At 38.2% G+C, this 23,287-nt stretch overlaps 1 protein-coding gene across 2 annotated transcripts; it reads left to right on the forward strand.

Moving 5' to 3' along the window:
- The first annotated feature begins 645 nt into the window (after window positions 1-645).
- On the forward strand, window positions 646-22,121 carry LOC124158292 (major royal jelly protein 1-like). Of its 2 annotated transcripts, none has more exons than XM_046533476.1 (3): window positions 646-864; window positions 18,395-18,872; window positions 20,872-22,121. In XM_046533476.1, the coding sequence occupies exons 2-3, from the start codon at window positions 18,404-18,406 to the stop codon at window positions 21,819-21,821; spliced, it is 1,419 nt and encodes a 472-aa protein (XP_046389432.1). In that variant the 5' UTR covers window positions 646-864; window positions 18,395-18,403; the 3' UTR covers window positions 21,822-22,121. The 2 variants fall into 2 exon arrangements, with proteins under 2 accessions (XP_046389432.1, XP_046389431.1); XM_046533475.1 differs by having other exon boundaries at window positions 647-864; window positions 18,390-18,872.
- Window positions 22,122-23,287: the final 1,166 nt, after the last annotated feature.

A 23,287-nucleotide genomic window follows, 5' to 3' on the forward strand; every position in this document is an offset into this window, starting at 1 on the left:
ATTTAAATCATTCTAGTTAAGTTCCTATACCACATTCTTTCCTCTCCTTGACGAGCAAAAGTAGGTTTAATATTTTACTACTTCAAGCTTCACCTTATAATAGTAGGTAAGAAATATACATTTTGGTGTATACTTAATTGCCTTGTACAAATTTTGTTAAGAATGGTAGAAGACAATAAGGTACATTCTAAAATAAACTGAACGTATAAAGTCAATTTGTTTCTTGGGTTAAAAAAGTGAAATGCAAACACGACGACAACTTTCACGGACGCGTTTTGATAGCTTTGATTTTTTATAATACGATATCTATAATTATACCAACGAAATCATCCTAATACACATGCATACTTTCGAACTATTGCTCACACTAACGCTCACCTTGGTGCAAATCAAAATAAGTGTTGACGCCCCTCCGTCACAGGATGTAAATATGCAAAAAAATTATTCAAAAAACCGGCCAAGAAACATGATACAGTAATATCGATTAGATTTTTCACACTCCCTCCATCCCCCCTCCCACCCTCCACTGAAGGAGAAGGATAGACGAGTTTCATTAAACTTTCACTATCGGATACGCACGGTTACAAAATCCAATTTTTCCTGCACTTAAAGGGTATTAAACACCTCTGCACGGTCCAAAAGTTGTAGCAGCCGATAAGCCAATCCCGTCGGTCCCGTCCGCGGAGTTAATAGAGAGGGAGAAGGAGCCAAAAGGGAGAGGAGGCCGTCTGTTTCCCTGACTCACTCGCCGACTCGCAACCGACGAGCACACGCGAAAGACGCCGCTCACTCCGCGAGCCCACGGCGAGAGACACACACCAGACCCTTGCACACATCCTGCCGGAGTGGGAGACCATCGCAAAGGTGAGCCCCGAGTCCATCCGTTCTCCACGTTAAGTTTACTCTACGGCTAGTTTACCCGGCTATTCCCTGCGAGTGGTTCGTCAATTCGAAGCTCATCACGAATATTTCTCGAGGTTTGGTCATTAATAGGAAAAGAATTTCGAGTACACCCATTCAATCCGAGTGTTGCCATGTGCGATTATTTTTTTTTCATTTCAAAACGGTTCTTCAAGCAAATATTTGCTCACTTTAATTGAACGAATGAACTGTAAATGATATAATTAGCGCTTAGGATTGGCTAATGAATTTACCGCGACGTTATCTTCACTCGAAATTAAAATTTTATGAATGACCAAACCTCCAGAAATATACATAATAAACACGTGTGCAAGTGATTGTGAAGAATTTATTAAGTCTCATGGACTATTGTAGGATATTACTTCATGTGGAATTGCTTCGTAACTGAGGTTAAAATTCAACGGCGGTAATTTCACACTTTTTTATAAAAACAACTGCCGGGTTATTCACTCACTCTATGAACCGAAGATTAGTTTGAATAGGCAACGATGCAGCTTGACCCAGCCACCAGGGATTCAGCTATATTTTAAGAACTAAATTTTCCTACCGGTTGTTCACATCATTCCTGTTTTTCTAAGATATTACTTGATCCTGAGTAGATTCAGATACCCTCCCAACTATCTACGCTCTTCCTGGCTTCGCACTTGGCATATGAAATTTACCATTCAGGTAATTAGGGCCAGTTAATTTTAGTTATTGGCCTACTTTGCAGCGAGGGTTTAGTTGAAGGTTTTTAAAGGCTTCAATCAGATTTTAACTCAAATTTGATCAGTAGCCCAACACTCTACCGACTAGGCAACCAATCTCCCACTAAGCAATCACAAAATAAATTTAAACCTTTAAATCTGAACCTTTCACAGTACCTTTCCGTGGTTTATATATTGCATTTTAAACGTTGAATCCTACCAGTACTACAACTGCTTAAAATGTTAGTGTAGTGTATAGTAACTGTTATTTTTCACCAACGCTTACGATCGATTTGGTGGTGTTTGGCCATGTGATAATGGACAGTGATATTTTTTCGAACAATTTCTGTCATAATCAACGAGTGAATTCTTTCTCTGGTGATCGTCTATAAGGGTTAGCTCTTTCATTTAGGTTAAGAGTCTCCGATAAGCTTCCGCAGACTTAAATAAGATTTGATCGTTCAATAATACCTGGAATTTGGAATTAATGAATCTATGAAAATCTCACCCTACGAGCTCATTTAAGGCACCAACAGGAATAATTCACGTGGAAATACAGTCAAGATACTAGACGCCGGATCTATTGGACATCTACAATCCATAACTTACAGTAATCTCCTTTTTATAAAAAAAAAGGTGGTACTAAACTGTTACAGCGTCTCCACTAACACCCTAAATTATTTATTTCAGTGGAAAATACTAATTTGGATCCATCACTTCCATTATTAAGAAGTAAATTTCAAGGTATTTCTCTCTGATAGCATCAAATTGGTTTCATTGCTACTTAAATATTTGAAATTATGCCAGCCTCATTTCTATGGTACACTTGCACACCGCTAACCTTCAAATTTCCATTTTTAAAGCTGTTGCTATAATAAATCAAAACATTTATTGTAATAATTTTGGAGGAAAACATTTCCTGAACTTCGCATGATTCTATCCAGATTGAGAGCTCACATAAAGTACTACTTCATTCGATTACATTTTCAATTTCTGGACATATTTTTCTCCAAAGAGCACCCCAAAGACAATTTAAGCTTTCTAGTTCATATTTCACGCGTTCAAGTCTCCAAAACCAGAATTTTGTTTAAGGGTTGTAAAAACAGAAAATAATTTAAAATCGAGGAGGTCGGGAGAAAGTGACGATAGTTTTCTACTTCTCGTCTCATCGAAATATGTTAAAAAATAATATAGTTTTATTTATCATTGCATTTATTTTCTGTTAAACGTTTAATTTTCAGGATAAAAATAATTCGGGAAAAATAAATGCAATCGCTCTTGATATAAAGTACAAATACTCCAATTCGAATGACAGAATAGAAGTGCAACAATAGAAAGAAATGTACGGATACTGGAGGAAGATTTATATGTTAACAAAAGCGACGAATTAGGATAAAAATGTAAAGTTTCTGACATAAGTATGAATATATTGCAACTAAAAAATGTCGCCCACCACTGGGTACGAAAGGATTTTTCTTAGCTTAGAAACTGCACCTGACCTGTCCCGGCAAGAGTTTAAAAGTTAATGGTTAAGTATGAGTCCGCTTTAAAGGAGAGTAGCTCCTCTCCTCACATCAGTTCGAACGATGAGAGCGACTATGAAGCGCGGTGACCCGTCGCGCAGTGGAATGATGAGGAAGACGGCGGAAAAATTGCTTGTTCTGAAGTCAAAGTTTAGAAAATAAATTCAGTACCATAAAATGAGACCAGTCTAATGTTTGAAATACTTTTATTGATTATAAAATTGTTCATGAAACCATGAAGAGAGTGCGCTCCACTACTTTTCCAAAGTGAGAATCGGGGAAAAATTGCTGATTGCTTGTTGGAAGAGTAAGTAATGCATAATAGTAATTAAACTTATAGTACACCAATAAACGCCTTGGATTGTGCATTTTTCCAAAAACTGTAATTAAGATCTTTTAATGAGTGTGTTATAATGGTGTAGTAAATTAAATTTTATATTTCAACGAGGGTTTTTTTATAGTTCCGCAGATTCTCAGTACTTTATTTAGTGTTTTTAAACGCCTAAAAGTTGATTTATCACTATGTAACAAAGTAAATAGTTGGAGTGATAAATAATGGGAAGACCGCACCAAGATATTTTTGATAATATCGATTAAAGATCAAGAATAACCACCATCGATGAAACATGATTTTCCAGTTTTTCAATAATCCTAGCCACTTCGTTAAGCGGAAAGCAAATAAATCCACTTAAATACGGAAAGTACTGGATTAGGGTACCGCCCATCTTTTTTTCGCTTTCTGGCTGGTACAGAACGCCGAGCACCATCCATTAAGTGATGATATACGGCAGCCAAATAGCCTCAGCTGCATAGCTGTCCATAGATCAACTATCTGAGGAGGCATAGGAGGCGCGAAATAAACACTTACGACAGTATCGGGAGTATCAAGGAATATATGCAAGGAAATACTCCAGGTAAAGTGTATAACACACTTTTTGTTATTATTTTTAGACAAGTCGGTACTCTGGAACCACAAGTATGTAAATGAGTAGCATATTCAATTTTATTTTTCTTCTCTAGGAAAGATACGATGGACCATCTATTCATAAGGTTATTCTCTCGTCCGATCCATCGATGTCCTCTCTGAAGGAAATACAAGTGAAAAATAAATCTGTATTATCCAATAAAAGTTAGAGAATTACAGTGCAACAGCAAAGAGCACCATTTGAGGGTGTAAACGATTGTTAAACTAGCGCCTGTGAAGTTCAAATGAAAAGGAATTTTTCATGAAATCCTGTTTTCCATTGAATAACAGCCTTACATGAATATATAATTTGATATATTTATGCACACCACAAAGCAAAGTTTCCTAACGTTTCTTTTTCATTCCTCTGCATTGCAAATTTAAGAATCATCAAATATTCGAAATAAATCTGTGCGAAGGAATTTTTTCCTCAATTTTTCAGTTTCAGAACACTGCGCGTTGCTGCGACTTCTTCCGCAAGTTCAAAGTGCGTGAGGACGAAAGTAAAAGTAGAACCGTCCCAAAGAGAGACGGCCTTGGACCTCGAGGGATGTGTTGTTCCGAGACCCGGTCTGATATGTAGTAATACCGAAACGAAAGTGTTCGCCGCTCGACCTACCTACGGGGACGAAAAATGGGACTGTGAACTTGTTTTTTTTTATTTGGTGAAAGCGGTATGGCTCCAAAAACCATGATTTAGTGTGAATTCTAATCAGATCGAGGTACTTTTTTGGGTAGCTGCTAAGCCCTGCGGCTAGGGATTCAGCCACTGAGATAATGGTAGTTTCAATCCGCTTTCCAGGTAATTGCCTTTATTTCTCTGGAAACGTCTGCGAATGGCATTTATACGTAAATAAGCTTCTTACAAGGGAATGAGCTACAAAATTCAGCAAAAACTGATCATCAATGCAAAAAATACCATATAAAATAAAATAATTTGTAACCTTTATTCAATATGTAATTTTAATAGACACGGTGGAGAAAATTGTCTCACAAAATTTTAATCCTGGATGGCTTATGCCAGGAGGAACCAAAAGTACTGATGATTTTTACGTCGAAAACGCACCATTTTTAAGCTACAATAACTATGAGGCAAGCGCTCCGATTAGCCGCGAGTTTGCCCTGTTACCAGATGCTCTGCATAACTGATGACTTCAATTTCGTTGCCTGCATTTGCCTTTGCCTTGTCCAGAGCATCCGGCAACAGGGCGAACTCGCGGCCAATCGCAGCGATTCGCTCAAAGCTACTGCAGTTTAAAAATGGTGCGTTTTCGACCTAAACATCATCAGCTATTTTGGTTCCTATTGGCCGCAGCTATCCAAGGTTAAAAATTTCGTGATACAATTTTTCTCCACTCTGTATGAGGTATAAAAGCGCAATCCATCCCAATAACATTTCGTACAAAAATATATTTACTAATTGAGTTAGAAAAAAAAAACACAAAAATTCGGATGGACGTCAGATGTTAACTTACGTTTCGATTCACTGAATTTTTTAAGAATAAAATTTCGATTTTGATTTTCCAATTCCTCGAAGAGCGGAGCTTCAAATGGCCGATGCGAATGAATTTCTTTCGACTAACGTGATGCTGTCAATGGTGGAAAATTTACTTTCATCCCTACCTTCAAACTGAACCACGAGCTATTCTGATAGTAGTAGAAAAGGTTGTAAATCTTTCGGTAAGACTGAACCCTAATACATATCCATAATTTTAGCATGCATAAAAAACATTACGCCATCACAGATACATGACGGAGATCCGTGCCATAATAAGAACTCACCCCAGGCTCAGACGCGAGTGAAATTCACACAACAGAGTTGGAGAGGTCAGTTCCTTTCTCTTTCCGGCCGCGGTTTCCCAATAAGACCTGGGACACAAGAATCGCCCACACAGTTCATGTTCCATGTGCCAAAGGACTATCTCAGGATGAAAAAGTCACAACAGATATTTTTTAAGTTCGGTAGTTGATGCATGTTCTAAAAAAAATCACTTTTTTTGAAAATTCTTACTACTTTACTAATTCGTCTGTAATTATCACGACTTTTGCAAAAATGATGAGTAATGCAAATTTGCAAAAATGAGTAATCTAAACATGCCACCAAACCGATAGATATGGAAACTTAAGGTACAATACACAACCTTTTAAAATTCGTCGTATATATCCTGTTCCTCTTTTTTCTTTTAATTTGTAACAAATAGAATCTACATCCGAATAGAACCTGAAAATAACCGTGCTAGATTCCTTTCATTGATAAAATTGTAGGGGTAACGTACGATATATTTTTTTTCTCTGCATCGAAAAAAATAGCAACCGCACTTAAAAACTTTATAGACACAATTAGTTGAAGCATACGGGCCGAAGTTAAAAGATCAGAGCAAGACTGCCAAGAATTCCCTTCAAAGAGAATTTTTCTCGAGGGATTGTGAACATTAAAACCATAAAAATTCCTAAGATCCTCCTTGGATTTCAATGAAAAAGCATTCGTATGGATAAAATCAATAAATTTTTAACAACGAATAATGTATCAAACTCCTGATATGCCTATCTCTCACGAAAGCATTTGTATTTTTTTGGCATTGTTAGGGAATCTTTTTTATAATTTTTTCTGGCAACATCGGTAACCCGTATGTTTTTGCTCCTTTTCCAGCTCAGATTTGGCGCTGTTTTATTCCTTCATCAAAATTCACGGTTTAAACATTTTATTCACGGTTTTATTCATGATGAAATAAAGTTGAGTCATTGAGAAGGGAGCGTCCGACTCTATTATCTATTCCCACCGCAGGAGGTTATTCTTTCACCACTCAGTTCGCTTATAAAGTAGACCATTAGACTGTACGTGAAATAATGTAGTTATCATTCAAAACTAGATTGTTAAAATGTTGGAATGAATTAATATCACACGATTGAAGGTTCTGAAAACGATATTCTCTTAGAGAGGGAGAAAAACGCCCAGCGACGAATAAAACATTTTTTCCTGGAACTATTATTCCTTGTACCACGAGAAATATATAATCTTTGTTTCATGGGATCGGAATGCCCCCCCCCAAGACGATTAAAGAGAGCTTCAAGCGAGAGAAATTAGGGCACGGTAAATTACTGAAGCATTCTTATTTTCTCCACAAGATGGAAAAACATACACCTCAAAAATACAGCAGACAACTATGAAAACATTCATTTGACGGACGGACCAGTCACTTCTACCTAACTCTGCCCCAATATTTTTCACAATCACAACTAAACCTTTTTTATGGTCAGCATGATCATCATAAATAAACATTTTACGCAAGCCATCACCTGTACGCATGAGTTGCACTAAATAAATTCGCTCAGTTGAGCAAGTTTCCGACTCACACTTATTCAAATGCGTGACAGGTCCGGACGAAGAATCCGGTGAGCATTCGATTAAACCACACCCAGAATTTTCACTGGGTAGCTGTACTCGTCGACACACTATACCAGATCTCTGAAAGGGCACCGGGAGCAAACATTTCATCACTCGACAGAGAAGTAAGCAACCTTTCACAGCCTGAATCCGTTGTCTTGTAAATCCTCATTACTCCGCTCCAGACTGTCTACCACCAGTAGCATTTTTTCCCGTGTTAGCATAAAAAATTGGAGAATATAATATGCGATATTCAATGAGGATGCGATATGAAATGAGGATGGATATTTAGATTGATTTTATCTTTATTCTGAAATCGAGATTTACATTTAAAAACACACACAAAGAAAAATCGCTCATTCCATCATACTAAGAAGGTCAACCATAAAAATACTGATCTTAACCTCATTTTATGGTGGTACATTCCTTTATTATAGTGATTTTTAAATTATGAATATTTCTTGCGAGAAGGACCGTGAAATAAAGACTCACATTGACATGCGGTTTCACATTGAATCTTTCAATGAATTCAACAGCAGGGATATTGAATAAATAGAAATACTCTCATGAAGAAGGAGAAGCAAGAGTCAATTTCAATTATCGTCTCAGACGAGATTTATAGCTATTCCACCCTCGTAGCGTCTAGTGGTGGAGCAGTATTTGAAATTCTAGCGCAGAAAAGCCACACATTTCTTTTCAAACTTTCATTGTATTCTGTTTCTAAACATGTACATAAAATTGACATCGAGTATGAACTGTCTCTTTGATTAAAACAATTTTATCAAGCAGACAACCTATAAAATTTTCATCATAATTTCAACGTAAAATTCGATATCGAAGGTGAATCTGTTGATTTAATTAAGAAGTGATAAAGTATACAGAAATCTTTGCGCAGTCAGAGGTCTCATCATTTTTGTTCTAAGTAATTAGATCCGTTGACAAGCAGGCGGATTGCAATTGAGGAAGTGCTGCTAATTGAAATTAAAAGGATTAAGAGGAAGCAGTGATGGCTATCAGAAAGTGATACTCCGAGACTTTTAAGATTGAAGGATATGGATATAAAGAAGGATTCCTCATCCCATATAAAAATCATGGTGAACGGGAAGTGCGGCTTATTATTATGATTTCTCCAAGAAAAGAATAAGGAATACTACATGATGCTTCCAAAGAAGCTAATCAATACAGGCTCTCCAAGACAATATATGTTTTTGCAAGAAATATCGAAAGAAAGAAAAGAATCCTGATTTTTTTGTGCCACTAAGCTAACCACCACACTTTTTCCCAAATTCTTACCCTAAAACCATGCTTGAGAGAATATTCAGGAAAATACTGCCATCATCCGTTACAATCTATATCAAATGGCACCAAACACCTGATACTTTCTTTGATGAAGTCACAATTTATAAATATATAAAAAATAAGATTTAGCATTTTATCGGCGAATTATAATTATAAATGATTCGCATTATTCTAGCTAAGAAGCTTTACGGCTTATATTCCAACAAGACTTTCTTTCGGCGTCAGTGCAGAGAATCATTCTTTTTCTGTGGACCATGGAAATGTACCGTAGATATATCACCGAAAAATTACATTTCCGACTACAATATCGATCCTCGTTTATAAATATAGATAATTTTCAATAACGCATTCCGCATTGTGATGGAAATTGCGATATTTTACGATCAGTGACACTCACGGATGTATAATCACACGCTAAAAGACTCCGTATCTTTCTCAACATGGCACAGCACGTTCACTTCTTGAATCCTGAAAAATATTATTATACGTTTTAAAACGTCAATTACCAACGAAAGCAGAGAGGTTGGCGAGATAAACAAAGCAAAATAAAATTCCCTTTGCAGGTAATGGTCAACTATGACAACATAGAGCTCAATACGTTCAGCACTTTTTTCTACATTCCTTATGAATTTTCACCGAGCCAATTTATCGTCTTTCGATGAAAGCACTGTACTCATCCAGATCACGTCCGAGTTTTTCCGCAGAAAGTGAACGCCTCCATCGGATCACATCCATCCAATTCGTGCGGGGGAGCATGTTCATCACGCTATACTAAAAACACACCCGGCGACCGGTTTGCCACCGAAGACCGAAAAAAAATAAATACGACGGGCGAAGGAAATGCAAGCGTCTGGTGAAAGGTGGAGTGCAGCTCTAGGAGTGCACCATCGTCCCGCCACGCACAATGAGCGAGTTAATAGCCGCGAGTCGCGGTATGAATAACTCCAGTGGTCACCGTTCTTCTTCGCCTCCCGGCATGTTTCGACGGAGAGAGGGAAACACTGTTAGATGGGGAGAATACGTTTGACGGGTGGGTCGCAAGCCGTCACACTCTCGGCGTATAGTAATTTCCACGGGGTGAAAAACAAGTACGTGAGACAGCAATAACCTACCCGAGACGACTTCTCAATTTTCCCTCGTCCGTGGAATATGGCCGGCCGGCCCACACTACGTGATTTCCCCGACTTTTTAATCGCAGGAGGAAAAAAACTTTGCGAATCGAGTTACGAGAATTTTGCAACTTTCGAGCAAGAAAAAGGGGGATTCCGATTTCTTCCAGGGTTCTCTTGAGAGGGAGAGTGTTGGAAATGGAAAGGCAAAACCACACGCTCCGAGAATTCCTTCCTGCAGCCGATTGTCTCCGCCGCATATTGCATCCCCTGCAGACTTCCGCCCCCAACCTGGAGGTCTCGGTGGGCCTCGCATCAACCCCACGCCCATTTACGGCTATCCATCGCACGAATCAAGTATTAGCTGGATCTAAATCCCCTCGCGACTTTCTAGGAAGTAAGTGTGCAACAAGTGTTAAGCGAAAGATGGACTGGACTGAAATTGCTAGTGGACAACTCAATAGTATCTGCGATTGGTATAATGCAGTTATCCCTCTCCTGAGCTAGCTGCCTGGTTCCCTCGAGTTTTTCTGTGTCATTCCCCTGATTACTATATCTCTAGGCCTTCTAATGAGAACTTTTCCTTCAATTTTTCACTCCTTTACATTCCGCACCTAACCAATACTCCTCAATCCACCGATTCCTTCTTTACTACATGGCGTTTCATAGTTCCCTTCCTTCTCTTTTTCTTCGATATAATTCCTCGTTTATCACCATATTCGTCCACTTGATCTTCACCGCCTGCTCCCAGGACCCGGTTTCGAATGCTGTACTTATTAACCATAAGTGAAAATTACAGCGAGAACCGCCCTTTCGAAAGCTACGAGCCCTAACCTTTTTCAACCACGACTAGCGAAAGGAATACGTGATACCTTTCTATAGCAATGAATCCCTATCTTCGAACATGCAATTTACCATCGCATCCTGTTTTCACTGATTTTCCTGCAATCTAAAAAAAAGGATATTGGTGCTTGAATAAAATTCTACAAATATTCCTTGAATAATATTTAACCTAAAAATTAAAAAAAACATGTGATTAATTTTTCCTCTGGATACTGGATCATGGTTCTTAATCGTTACTTGTGACCTTCATTCCGGTAATTGTTTGCAATAGGCAACTATCATATAACAATCAATAAACAACCTCACATAAAATATGGCATCGTTCAGTGCATGAAATTGTATTATAAAAAATTCCATTCTTTGTCCCCGTGTTTTTACGTTACTGCGCTGCTTCCACTTAATAATTTTTATGATGCCAAATACCATTAAGTAAATGAAATCACCTCATTGATCTCATAATTATAATTCGCTTAACCTAGCTGGATCAGAAATAAATTATTTTTCATAGATGTTTATTAAAACCTCTTTTATTCAGCTACAATTTCCAGCTCACCACATTAAAATGTGTTTACCTAAACATTCCTTAGCAATGTATCCCGAATTTAGTACTCAGAAGGTTATTCTTTGGATTCTTTGAACATTTCTTTGATAACCGAATGCCACGCATGAAAAAAGTACATCGTAACCTCAGAATATTGAGCTGTATTCTTTCTACAGCAATAGCAAAAGGACCTACGGAAACAGAATGGCAACTTCGCTCATTTTGTGCGGCAATTTTTTTCTACACATGCGACATTGGTGCTACGCCCTGAACTGCAGAAGTTCCTGGAATCAAACTGAGACAATCAATTTATTTCGTTTTCAAAGGAGGAGAATAGGTGAGAAAAGCTAGAAATTTTAACCAAAGACATATTTTCCACAAATAAAAGTGCGTAATGAAAGTGTTATTTTAGGACTAGAAAATAGATAATAGTAAATAGGGCATTCTGTACAGTATGTCTCTATTTTGTGCTTGAGCATTAATATTTTTAAATCCTGTACCTCGATGATTTCGCCCATTTGCATTTAATCTAATATTCTATCACATTTTCTCCGCCCATTTCCCTCGAGGTGATGGTTAATGCTCACTCTTAAGTAAAGAATAAAAGAGTCAATTTGATGTTTCCACATCATAACAGAATTTCTTTCTTAAAACTAATCCCGACGGCCTGGAACCTAGAGATCAGTGGGAAAGTATTGTCTCCTATAATTGCTACGACTTTGTGAGTAGACAATAACTGAAACAAAAAAGAGAAATTTTTACCTTGGATATCAACTTGGACTTTCCAAACGTTACCATTAAGGCTCTATGGATTCCTCATTAAGGAGATACTTTTTCTTTGCAATTAGACCCGTGATTGGTAGCATGTCTATCTCTCAGCTGTTAGTTTTAGCCTTGGAATAGTTGGAGCAATCCGAATCTGGCGATTGTGGACTTATTACCAGCAACGCAGATAATTTTTTTCATGTACTAATGCTTTGCAATTGGCCTAGAGGCAATCATCAACTGATCCTGCGTGTCAGTGAGACTTTCCCGTTTACTTCGTGAGCTTTAGCACGAACGCACGATTAGAAGCCTTGGCTTGAAAGTCGACCCCCCAATTCCCCAGTATTTCAAAAAATTCCCAATCAACATTTTTGTCGTAAGACAATGAGTAAAAAATCTCTTATAAGTTAACACTGGAACCGTTAGTCATTAGAGCGGTTAAAAATACGTTTTATAATGGCCATCTAAAAATTTTTAATCTCGGTAGTGATTCCACCAGCTACCATAAAAAAAGTAATTTAAACTTGAATTTTAGTCTACTCCCTGGATTCTCATTATATGAAAATCTTACAAAACTGCCGCAATGTGCAATGATAGCTAATTATCGCATGATGATCAAAAGTAGACGAAGTAAAGGTAAGTAATCTAAAGGCAAGTGCTGAGTTAGGAGAATTAAATTGATACTAGCATTCAATTTATTTTATTGACTTGATCAATAGCTCAAGACAGCATCTTTCATAACACAGTTCTTTGAAAAGATTGCTCAGAATCTGAAAAATGCAGATGGTAGAATATAAAAGAGTCACCAGCATTTCTCATGCGTTTGAGAAATTTTCCCGTCAAATAAAAAAATTAAGGATCACAAATTTCCGAAACTGCCATTACTTAATATTCACGTACTTAGAAAAATAATTCTCTCATGCATGTCCACCTGAGAATTTAAAGCTATAAAATGAAAAAAAAAATTCTGCTTGTTTGTCAAATCGGCTTCCAGGCCATCTAATGCCTAACCTTATCAATTTTATTAAAAAATTCGTATCATAATTGCGTTCTGAAGATGTTTCATAGCCTACAAGTTACGTTTCACGTGCTCAAATTCACCCATTTTGTCAAAAAATATTATGCTGTACCACAAATTAGCAAAAATGCATCTTCTCCCACCGGTAACACGGAAACTTTTCCGTGTTTTCATATTCACGCCATATAATTAGATGGATAAGTAAAGATTTAATGACAATACAGACGAGTAACATTGTCATATATCAAATGACTGACAAGATTCCGGCGATACATAATGGAATTGAGATCACAAATAGGATCATAAAATTTGCATTATTCCTTTAATATTACTGGAAACCTGACCATTTTGGACAACGATTACAGTTATATTGGATTGTATCCTTGATCCTATCCTATTGTTTTTTCCTTGAAAATGACACGCAGTCGTTGTAATTGGAAATAAACAATGCAAAATAATGTAGCGTTCACGATATTAATCCACCAATAAATTAAAATTATCTTTTTCCACTCTGACATCACTATTAACAATACTTAGCCTCATGCTCTGCCGCACAAGGAGACAATAACTCATCACGTTTTCTGTAAATATTTATATGGAAGAACCTTGGAGACCTTAGATGACAAATTAAAGTTCCTAAGCGACACGAGTCTATCCAATCACTTTCCACGTCAGCCACGTTTCTAAAGCAGTAAAAAATCCATTTAAATCTACTATCACCACTTCTACCCGACGCAAGGCACTTATCCACCTCCCACCGCTGGAATGAGACTTTTGCAACCGGCTGGATGGAGAAAGGGTGCCCTGTGGGAAGGCGAGACGTGCAAGTGCGTGCAAAGGGAATGGTCCGTTAAATATGAGGGGTAATGCGCAAAGGCTTACGGGACAATAGTAATGCATTGGAATGGCGAGGAAATTGTACCCACTGAATACGAGGGAGTGGCAGTAGACGCAATGTGCTAATGTCACAGATGAATAGAGCCGCTCTCACGACTATTATTTCAGAAATATTTGAATCGGAACAAAGAAAAACACAGCGCCTCATAGAGATTAACCCTTAGGCTCCCTAGCATAATTAAATGAGAGAAATTATCACTTAATTCCAATAATCAAAGATCCATAAAGCTTTAACGTGCTAACGCTCAGCGAACCCATTGCAGAAATTTGACTTCAGGGCTTCCATAGCGCAGACTTAGAAAAAAATCCGAATCCAATAAGACATTTATACATGTTTAGAAGACGGCATTTCACGATTAAAATAGTAGCCGTCAACAGCTGTACAACATGAGTATCCTGTATTCATCCCCGAAGAAGCCTTGGCAGAGTACAACTGAGTGAATATAAATGCTGAGATACAGGGACAAAATTAGTGAGGGTAAAAATAATAAAATAATAATTTATAATAAAAACAGTGCCAAACAGCCAGATCCCTAAGAAATATAAAGGAGCACTCTTGATTTTCGAACATTATGTTATTAGTTAACAAACGCAAAAATAATTTTCAGAAATATATTCTTCGTTCATAAATTTGATCGACACTTCATTAACCAGGCAGAAGGGCACGTTTCGTAAAAAGTGAAAAAGTGATCGAGGAAATGGAAAAGTAAATTTTATCAAAATTCAACTAACTTATTTGGGAAGATGCCGATACATACGATAAAATTATCTGTGCTTTATTACGTTGATGTAATAATTTACCGAAATTACTCATTCAATCAACCCATTGAAGGTGATGCGTAACATTTTCCGTCTTTCTTTCATCTTTTGATATCATAATTATTAAATGACAGATCCATCAATAAGAGGATTTGTATACCCTGGATTAATATAAATACAGATAAAATCTCCGCGAAAACTTGCCATAAATGCGCAAGGCCGCCGACATGTAATTATTTACGGCCACCACCTTTCACCAACACTCACTTCGTACGATACTTTTAAAATAATTATAATTCCACAACCGTTAAGTCATCAAAAGCATTCAGGTAACCGCCATTTCATAAGAATATTAATGAAATGTGCACGTGTTTTTAATCAGACTTTAATTTAGACCAGGCCAATTTTCCGGCGAGGTGATGAAACTTAGATGCGGAAAAAATATCGGTACATTCCCAATAATTGCTCTAGAAAGAGTTGCCTATGATTAGGAATCCTTTCGGTGAAAAAGGTGCCAGCACGTCGTTCCGCCACGTTCGTCCAGAAAGAAAGCCAAGCGTCAAGGCCGTGCATCCACAGGTTTTTCCGTAGTATGTACAGAGACCGTATGTATCTGCTCCTTCTGCAGAAACAGATCACATTCCGCAGAGTTCAGTATAGAAATTTTTAGGAAAAGAGAGGCTAAATTTGGAATTTCATAAGAACTTTAAATAATTCTGGATGATAAAATCATAATTATCAGAGGAGTTCTAACAGAGTGTCTAAAATAAATTTATGGTAGAATGACAGGAATGTATTAGGGTCAGGAACTCACTAAGACTATTAGGTGATAAGGCTTAGAGGAATTTGCTCAGTCCATTAACCCGGCGATTAAAATAATGATTCATTAACGTCTACTGTATAGAGGAATCACTTACTAATTCATTTCTGATATGCTATCAGGTGACAATGGCAAATTTCAGGATATAAGATTTTCGCCTAAGATTCAAAAGTAAATCATATAAATGAAATAGCGTAATCATTTTTTAAGGAATAACAATACAATCGGTGGCACTTCGTGGTTGAAGCTCGTGATTGAAGGAAAAACTTATTTTTTTAATGAACCATTTTAGAAACGAATATCATAAAGAGTGACAGAGAGAACATACGGCCTCAACATATCCACTCAACTTCAGTTTTTCCGTTTAGGGTGCGGCTGATTCCTCGTCGTAACTAAGGGCATACATACTTAGGGCGAGCCCCACGTACAACCTTCTTATCAACCGAGTCTCAATGACACGACACCTATGACACTTATTCAGCACTTGCACTTCCGGGAGGAGGATACGCACTTATTTCAAAATTCTTTACGAGAAGAATTTTGGCTTCGGCTAAATATTTTTGCATTTTTATTAACCATTTGTTACACTCTAAGACGACCTTCAAAGAAACTTCGTATATATGACAGTCATTTATGAATTATTGGTTCTGGGAAGGGCCAGGTCCTCTCAGACCCTGCCTTGTATTCACTCAATTATTTTCATATTTAAATGTATACAAATAACATTATATATGAAGGAACATGAATCTCTGCATACCGTTGCAATGCCCCCCCTGATTCATTAAACTAATTCAGTCAACAATATTGAATATTTTATTTATTTTCCGTTCTTCGGAGGGGAGGGCGGCTGGCCCCTTGGGCCTCCCCTTCTGCGATTTAGTTCCAGATTAAGCGTCAAAGTCGAAAGGATCGAAACTAGCAATTACAGATGAGGTTTTTTTTTTAACTTTCATCGTAAAAGTGAATTAGCAATCATATGAGCCCGGATTTTATGATAGTTTTTGTAATAGAAATGCGCAGTAACTTCACTGAATTCATAATAGACCCTCTCACGTTCAACGGAAGAGAAAAGTCTATTCCACGACACTACTCGCACGGAGGAAGTCTTGCACATCAATTGCGTGCCCGCATGCATCATTTCAAAGAAAATTTACCGTCACCATTCCGGTACTCGGCAGAATATTTATTCTTCCTTTCTACCAGCTTCCAAACGAGATCGTTTCTCCTTTCTCTGTCCCAACTATCATGCAATCCAGAGCATCCCACAGCCTTCGATAGCTTTCACCTCCTATTACGCAATATAAGTCCCATTATTCTTAAAACTAACCTAACTCCCTCAGTTATTTCCCATCCAAGCTTTGGGGTCTCTCATGTGATCCATCTTTTGTTCCATGCCCCCATATTTTATCCCAGTCATAACATTCTCAACTTCCCAGCTTAAACTATTGTATCTTAAGCTGTAGAAATAGGCCTTTTTCAGGCGAAATTTTCTGGAAAAAAAACATTCTATATTGTGATGCTGAATATTCGAGTATTTCTACCTCACCCAGATAATCATGGCTTACATGATTAACTTAGTCCCTAAGGAAACTACCCCTTACACGAAGGGGCGAGAGGAACAGCACAGTGAGTTGCATACGTTGGTTTTCTGAGAGGTACTAGCATCAAAAATGATCTTTTTATTTTGCAAAGTAGGAATAAAGCCCCTTTAAGACAACCTTGCTCTATTTAGTACGATTTCGGTACTGTTTTAACCTTAACCTTATAAATATATAGCTTAGGGCCGAATCTCGTGCAATCATACTAAGTACTTCGTAGTGCGTATTTCAGGGCTAAGGGATAAGATAAAAGCCGGGAAAATTCAACCTTATAATTTTTTTCAGAAAATCAATAACTTTTTTATTTTTTCAATGTTGGTTTGCGATTATTTCATCACTTTGAAGACATTGCATTTAAAATTCATACTTAAAATTACTAGGGTTCACCGGGGTCAGGGTATTCCACTGTTACGAGTAGTAAATATCCTAATATATCAATTTCATTTTCTTCTATTTTGACGTAATTAGCAGCCCGGAACAATATTTTTCCATTTCTCTTCTTGTGCCGTCAGGTTCAACATACGCTCTACGAAACGAATAGCCACCTCGAACCTCATGCTACGCTTAAATTTTAGTGTAGCAAATTCCAATATTTTTTCTGTCTTATATATTAGCATACAATTATTGCAACATAAGTTTTTCTTTTCCTTTCTATCACGAACCTTCAGCATTTAAATTCGATAGCCCCTCACATGAGCCTTTAAAATCTTCACTAATTTCCTCCATCACGACAAAAATGCAAATATTCTCAAACGAGTGCACACCTATCATAATAAATAAGTAATTCATCTAATTTTAAAGCAATAGATTACTCCATTAGTTCCATAATTTATATGTCGAAATCAAAAAGTTCGTAACCTAGTAATAATAGATTCAGACGTAGTGTTGGGGTTTTTTGAACTTTCATCATGAGCATAAAGATTCATGGATTTGAAGATAACGATGTGCAATAGGTTATAATGTATTTCTCGTCCCGGATATTTGAGAAAATCACTAGCAACTACTCAAATATACTTAAAAATAGCATTAAGATGACAAAAAGTGCCAATATTCTCAACATTTATATTGAGTTTTAATTTTATTAAATGCGATAGCTACAAGTCAATCTTACTTATCCGAAATTTACCTAAATTCCTTGAATTAAGGGAATTCCATGAAACTAAGGGTCTTTGAACACTTTTAATGCAATATTTTCATCTGATAAGAGATGGATGTAATTTACCATCAAAAATGGCAATAATTATTCTTATCTTTCCCTCAGCATAGAACCAGGAAATGGCGTTAGCAAGATTACTCGTGGTCACCGTGGTGATAGCGGTGACCGCCTCTCCCTCCCTGTGCGCCTTCCCCGAGGTGCTGGGTGGCTCCTCACTAGGCCTATCCTTCAAGGACCAAGCTTTCCTCCCCGGACCATCCCAATCCTACCAGTCGCCGGCCCTTCTGCAGCCTGCGCAACAGCCTTCGTCGCACGGCCAACCGCTCCAGGTGATCTTCGAATGGAACGCTCTCGACTACAACCTCCCGAGGTACCCTACATCGAGGATAGAAGCCTATGACCCGCTCGGAAGCATCTTCACCGGCCTCGAATTCACCGCGGACAGATACTTCGTCGCCGTCCCTCGGCTCTTCCCCGGCGTCCCGTCAACCCTCAACTTCATCCCCCGCAACGCAGCCGGGCTAGTCGCCAATCCAAAACTGGAGCCGTTCCCTAGCATCGAGTGGCAGTCCCCGACTGGAGCTGACGGTATGCATATGGAGGGAGAACATTTGATAAAGCTTTTTATATTTACAAGGAATGTAAGATATACTAGGGATATAAGAATTAACTAAGACACGGAAATACACGGAATCGCAAAAACGAATGCTTATTAAAGCCATGACTAATTTGCATTTAAGCTAGAAGGGGAAATTCCAATGGTGATACGGAGGAACAAACTCGCAGTAAAAACGAAGCTGAATAAATTACATGGAATCATTTTCTGAAGAAAGATAAAGAAAGGATAAAATGGGCCAAGAGTGGAAAATGAAATCAAAATTAATTAGTAGCGTACATTCATCATAGTAGATATAACTCAAAATTACCAAATTTCGTATCTCGGCAATAAGTGAATAAGTGATAAATGGTCATCTATACAGAATTTTTTACTTTAAAATTCCTGAGAATCATAAGTAACTGACAGCTATTCAATATAGGACTAATAACTCGTCGCAAAAATGATTTATTAGTAATATCGTTGAAAACAAGAATGCGTTAACTACGTAAAATATTTGGTGATTATAAAATGCTATATTATGAATACCAATAAATAATTAATTAATGAATTACCATTAAATGAATGGTATGTTAACTTTTCATTCAATGGTATTTTTCGTTTTCCTTCCTTTATGCGACACTTTCTTAATTTAAAAGTCGCTTCTCTAGTATTATCGACACCGGGACCATTAGATTCGAAGGCTGTCATTAATTTACGACGAAATACATAGTTTCAGAACTCATTTATGTTTAAAGGAGACCGAATCGCTCGAACTGAATGACTCCAAAACAACTTCTCCCTTCGCTAATTTAATAGCCGTAAAATATAATAACCTGCTTGTTTTTGAAACTCTTGCTTTTTAAAAGTGATCCGTGTCATATGAGCTCTGGCATATGCCTCAAGGAATTTGGCCTACATCACTCGAGTAAGCAAGCGTGTTCCCATTTGACCCAGACATTCTCACAGTCACCTCACCTGCATTTCCTGGTTTAAGCAATAAACCTTTTAAACCCCAATAAGTGATTTATGCGCTTGAGTATTCATTTTATCCGAGAAAATATTTGTGTCACACCTCTTCCATGCCCAAATAGTGAAAAACTGACCTTGTTCACCATAGGCGGATTTAGTGGCGGGGCACGGGGACACGTGCTCTTATCACGCAGACGTGTTGCAGGAAACTTTGGGATCAGTAAATGCTTACTCTCAATTAATGCTAGTTATCTGTGCCATCGATGAATATAATGCTGTCATTGAAAAATGCACATATATGGAGCATAAAAGAAAGATAAATTTCATGCAATAATTAGTGTTGGTCGCATGAATTTAGCCGATGTGACGAAGAGTAGGGGTTTCAAGGCACTGAGTGCGGCGCTGATGTTTTCGGCGGTCCCCTAAAAAATACTAGGAAAGATGCACACGCTAAAAATTAAAATAATAATTTTGAAAGAGTAACATTGTAGAGTAATATGTGATTGAATATTATTCCTTCGGTAAAGCTAGTGTGGAAAGATATAGGCTGCTACGCAGAAAATTTCATGTTCAAAGATGCCTTTTACATCATAAGTTTGAGGAGGATTAATCATTAGGTTTTGGCGCGGTGAGCCGTCAAGCTTCAGGAGGTAATCCATCTTCGAAGATCTAGTTTACTCGTGTAATTTCTGAACAATCATGAAATCTTTCATAAAAAAAGAATGGGTCTTCTTAAAAGGGATATTTCAAGGCGGTTCATCACAATCGCTGAGAAAATGCCTCAAAATATAAATTTCATCTTTTAAAGATAAAAACGGGAAAAACGACCGTGAAATCGGCAAAAAATTATAAAAAACAATATACTCGAAGTTTTAACATTGCATAATAATTTGACTTTTGAAAATGAAAAGGGGAAAATCTACAATTTACATTAGTAACAAAAGGGAAAAATTCTTGTCCTCAAAACTTCACCATTTGATTTTCAAATAAAAATCTATTTTCCTACCTTTGCATCCCCAGGCGAGTTGGCCAACTGCTCCCAGCTCATCTCCGTCTACCGAGTGAAGGTTGATCGTTGCAACAGGCTCTGGGTTGTGGATGCCGGAGTCGTGAACTCCGAGACCGTCGTCTGCACACCCAAGCTCATCGCCTTCGACTTGACCACGGGCCAGGCGGTTAGGAGCATGCTCTTCCCTCAGAGCGTCCTCAAGTCCGGCTCACTGCTCACCAACATCATCCTGGACGACGAGGACTCCCTCCGCACCGGTCACTGCGACAACATCTTCTTCTACTTCAACGACGACCACGACCCAGCAATCATCGTCTACGACCTGGCCAAGGATCTCGTGCGACGAGTGTCCGACCTCACCATGTACCCCGATCCGGACTTCGGCAACTACGAGACGGCCGGAGAGAAGTACAAGCTCATGGACGGCATCATCGGCATGGCACTCTCTCCCGTGAACACTCTGGGTGGACGCATACTCTACTACCAGCCCATGTCCCAGAACAATATCTACTCCGTTCCAACGGCTGCTCTCCGCGACTTCGCCGCCGGAGACGAGCAGGAACTCCCCGTGAAACTGGTCGGAACCAAGTCGTCTCAGGGTATCGGCTTGGCCATCGACAAGGACAGCACGCTGTACTTCAGTCCATTGACGGAGATCGCGCTCGGTTCCTACAACACAGCGACCCGACAGCACAGGACGATTGTGGTCGACAGAGAGCGTTTGCAGTCGGTGACCGATCTGCAAGTGGACCCCGCGGATGACTCCCTGTACGTCTTCTCTACTCGTTTCCAGAAGTACGTCGCTGGCACTGTCAACTTGAACGAGATCAACATGAGAATGATCCGGTTCCCGAGGGAGGTCCTTTACCCACGAGGAGTAGAGGCCCTTGGAGGCATTAAACAGCCCCTGGGCAATTACCACAAGATTTATGCACGATCAACCAACGCCACAGTGGTATAGAATGATTCCTGGACTCGTAATCCACACAAGTGACCTGCAAAATAACAGTATTTGATTGTTTTTTTAATCATGCTGCTTTTTTCATTGAAATGATCGTCAATCATCGTTTTAAAACTTACATGAAATGCTTTAATATAACTTTTTTATGCATTCTGAAACTAGAGGTATTTAATTTAAATGTGTAAATAAGTTGTTTGTTGACACTAGTTAAGTTTTGAAACACTGCTGTAAAATTGTGTAAAATATTTCTCAATGTGACCAATGTATATAAAATTAAAATAAAGTCAAGTTATAGCCAATAACTCTTCAATACATCATCCATGATTTTAGAGGCAGGAGAAGTTGTATGTTAGCCATTATTACCAAAAATCCTGTCCATTAGAAAAAAATCCCCTCTCAATCGTAATTGCCACTGTTCACTAACCTGATATTGTGTTCCAGCCAATTTGCATTTTACAATCACCTACTCCATTGAATTAGGAAATAGAGACAAAACACTACCAGTGGCCAGAGAAAGAAGTTAAGGGGTAGCTTCTATAAGAAGCATACGCCAAAGGCATGGCAGGACTTCCCCTTGAGGGCAAATATTCAGGGTTCTGTCCACGGTCTTAGAATATGATGGTTCTGTCCATATTAACACTTTCAGTGCGGGTGTAAATTTGAAGTTGACATGTTCAATGGCAAATCCATTATTTCGATAATATCATGTTTATAAGATTGATTAACGTGAAATTACGTCATATTACCATATTTCTGCGAAAAAAAAAAATTCAACAAAAAATTCTTGACTTCTTAAGCAGTCATTCGCCATAACATGTATGATTACTCAGGCAACCCGCAACACAAATAGTTTATACCATTAGATGACTTGCTCCAAAGTTCTTTTTTGCGAAATATTATTGACTTAGATCACAAAAAAGTATTTGAGAGTAACCAATAAAGATTTTAGGCCAACTTTAATTACAATGGGCTCTTAGGCAAACTTTAATTACAATGTTTATCATGTGTTCAAAAAAGACAACAATGGACCCAGGGGCGGATCCAGGATTTTTTTCTGGGAGGGGCACAAGCAAGGCCGTATCCAGGATTTTGTTCTGGGTGGGGCACAAGGATACCTCGTAATACAAAACGAATGCAATGATAATGGGACCGTATTAAATATCATGCATATTTTTGAGGGTCTGGGGGGGGCACGTGCCCCCGTGCCCCCCCCCTGGATCCGCCTATGAATGGACCCATGACTGTATAACCAGTCATTCACCATGGGCTAAGAGGTGGCATGACTGCTTAAGAAGTCTTCAGTGCCGGATGTGTCAGTGAAGAGTCAAATCTTTCATACTTAAGAGTGGGTAGAGCCACATGAGAGAATTAATGAAGACAGCAATCCTCAGCATAGTGGTACATCCAAGAGGATAAGGAAAATTCACTCCTTTTCACAGTCAACAAGAAATTGTTTTTTTTTTCCT

The sequence above is a fragment of the Ischnura elegans genome, chromosome 1 (assembly GCF_921293095.1).
Source record: "Ischnura elegans chromosome 1, ioIscEleg1.1, whole genome shotgun sequence".
Lineage (NCBI taxonomy): Eukaryota > Metazoa > Arthropoda > Insecta > Odonata > Coenagrionidae > Ischnura > Ischnura elegans.

Excerpts from the sequence above, each read along its gene's own strand:
- LOC124158292 (XM_046533476.1), top strand. The coding sequence starts at position 18,404 with ATGGCGTTAGCAAGATTACTCGTGGTCACCGTGGTGATAGCGGTGACC. Across the intron at positions 18,873-20,871 it reads GTCCCCGACTGGAGCTGACG|GCGAGTTGGCCAACTGCTCC; the intron begins GTATGCATATGG and ends TTGCATCCCCAG.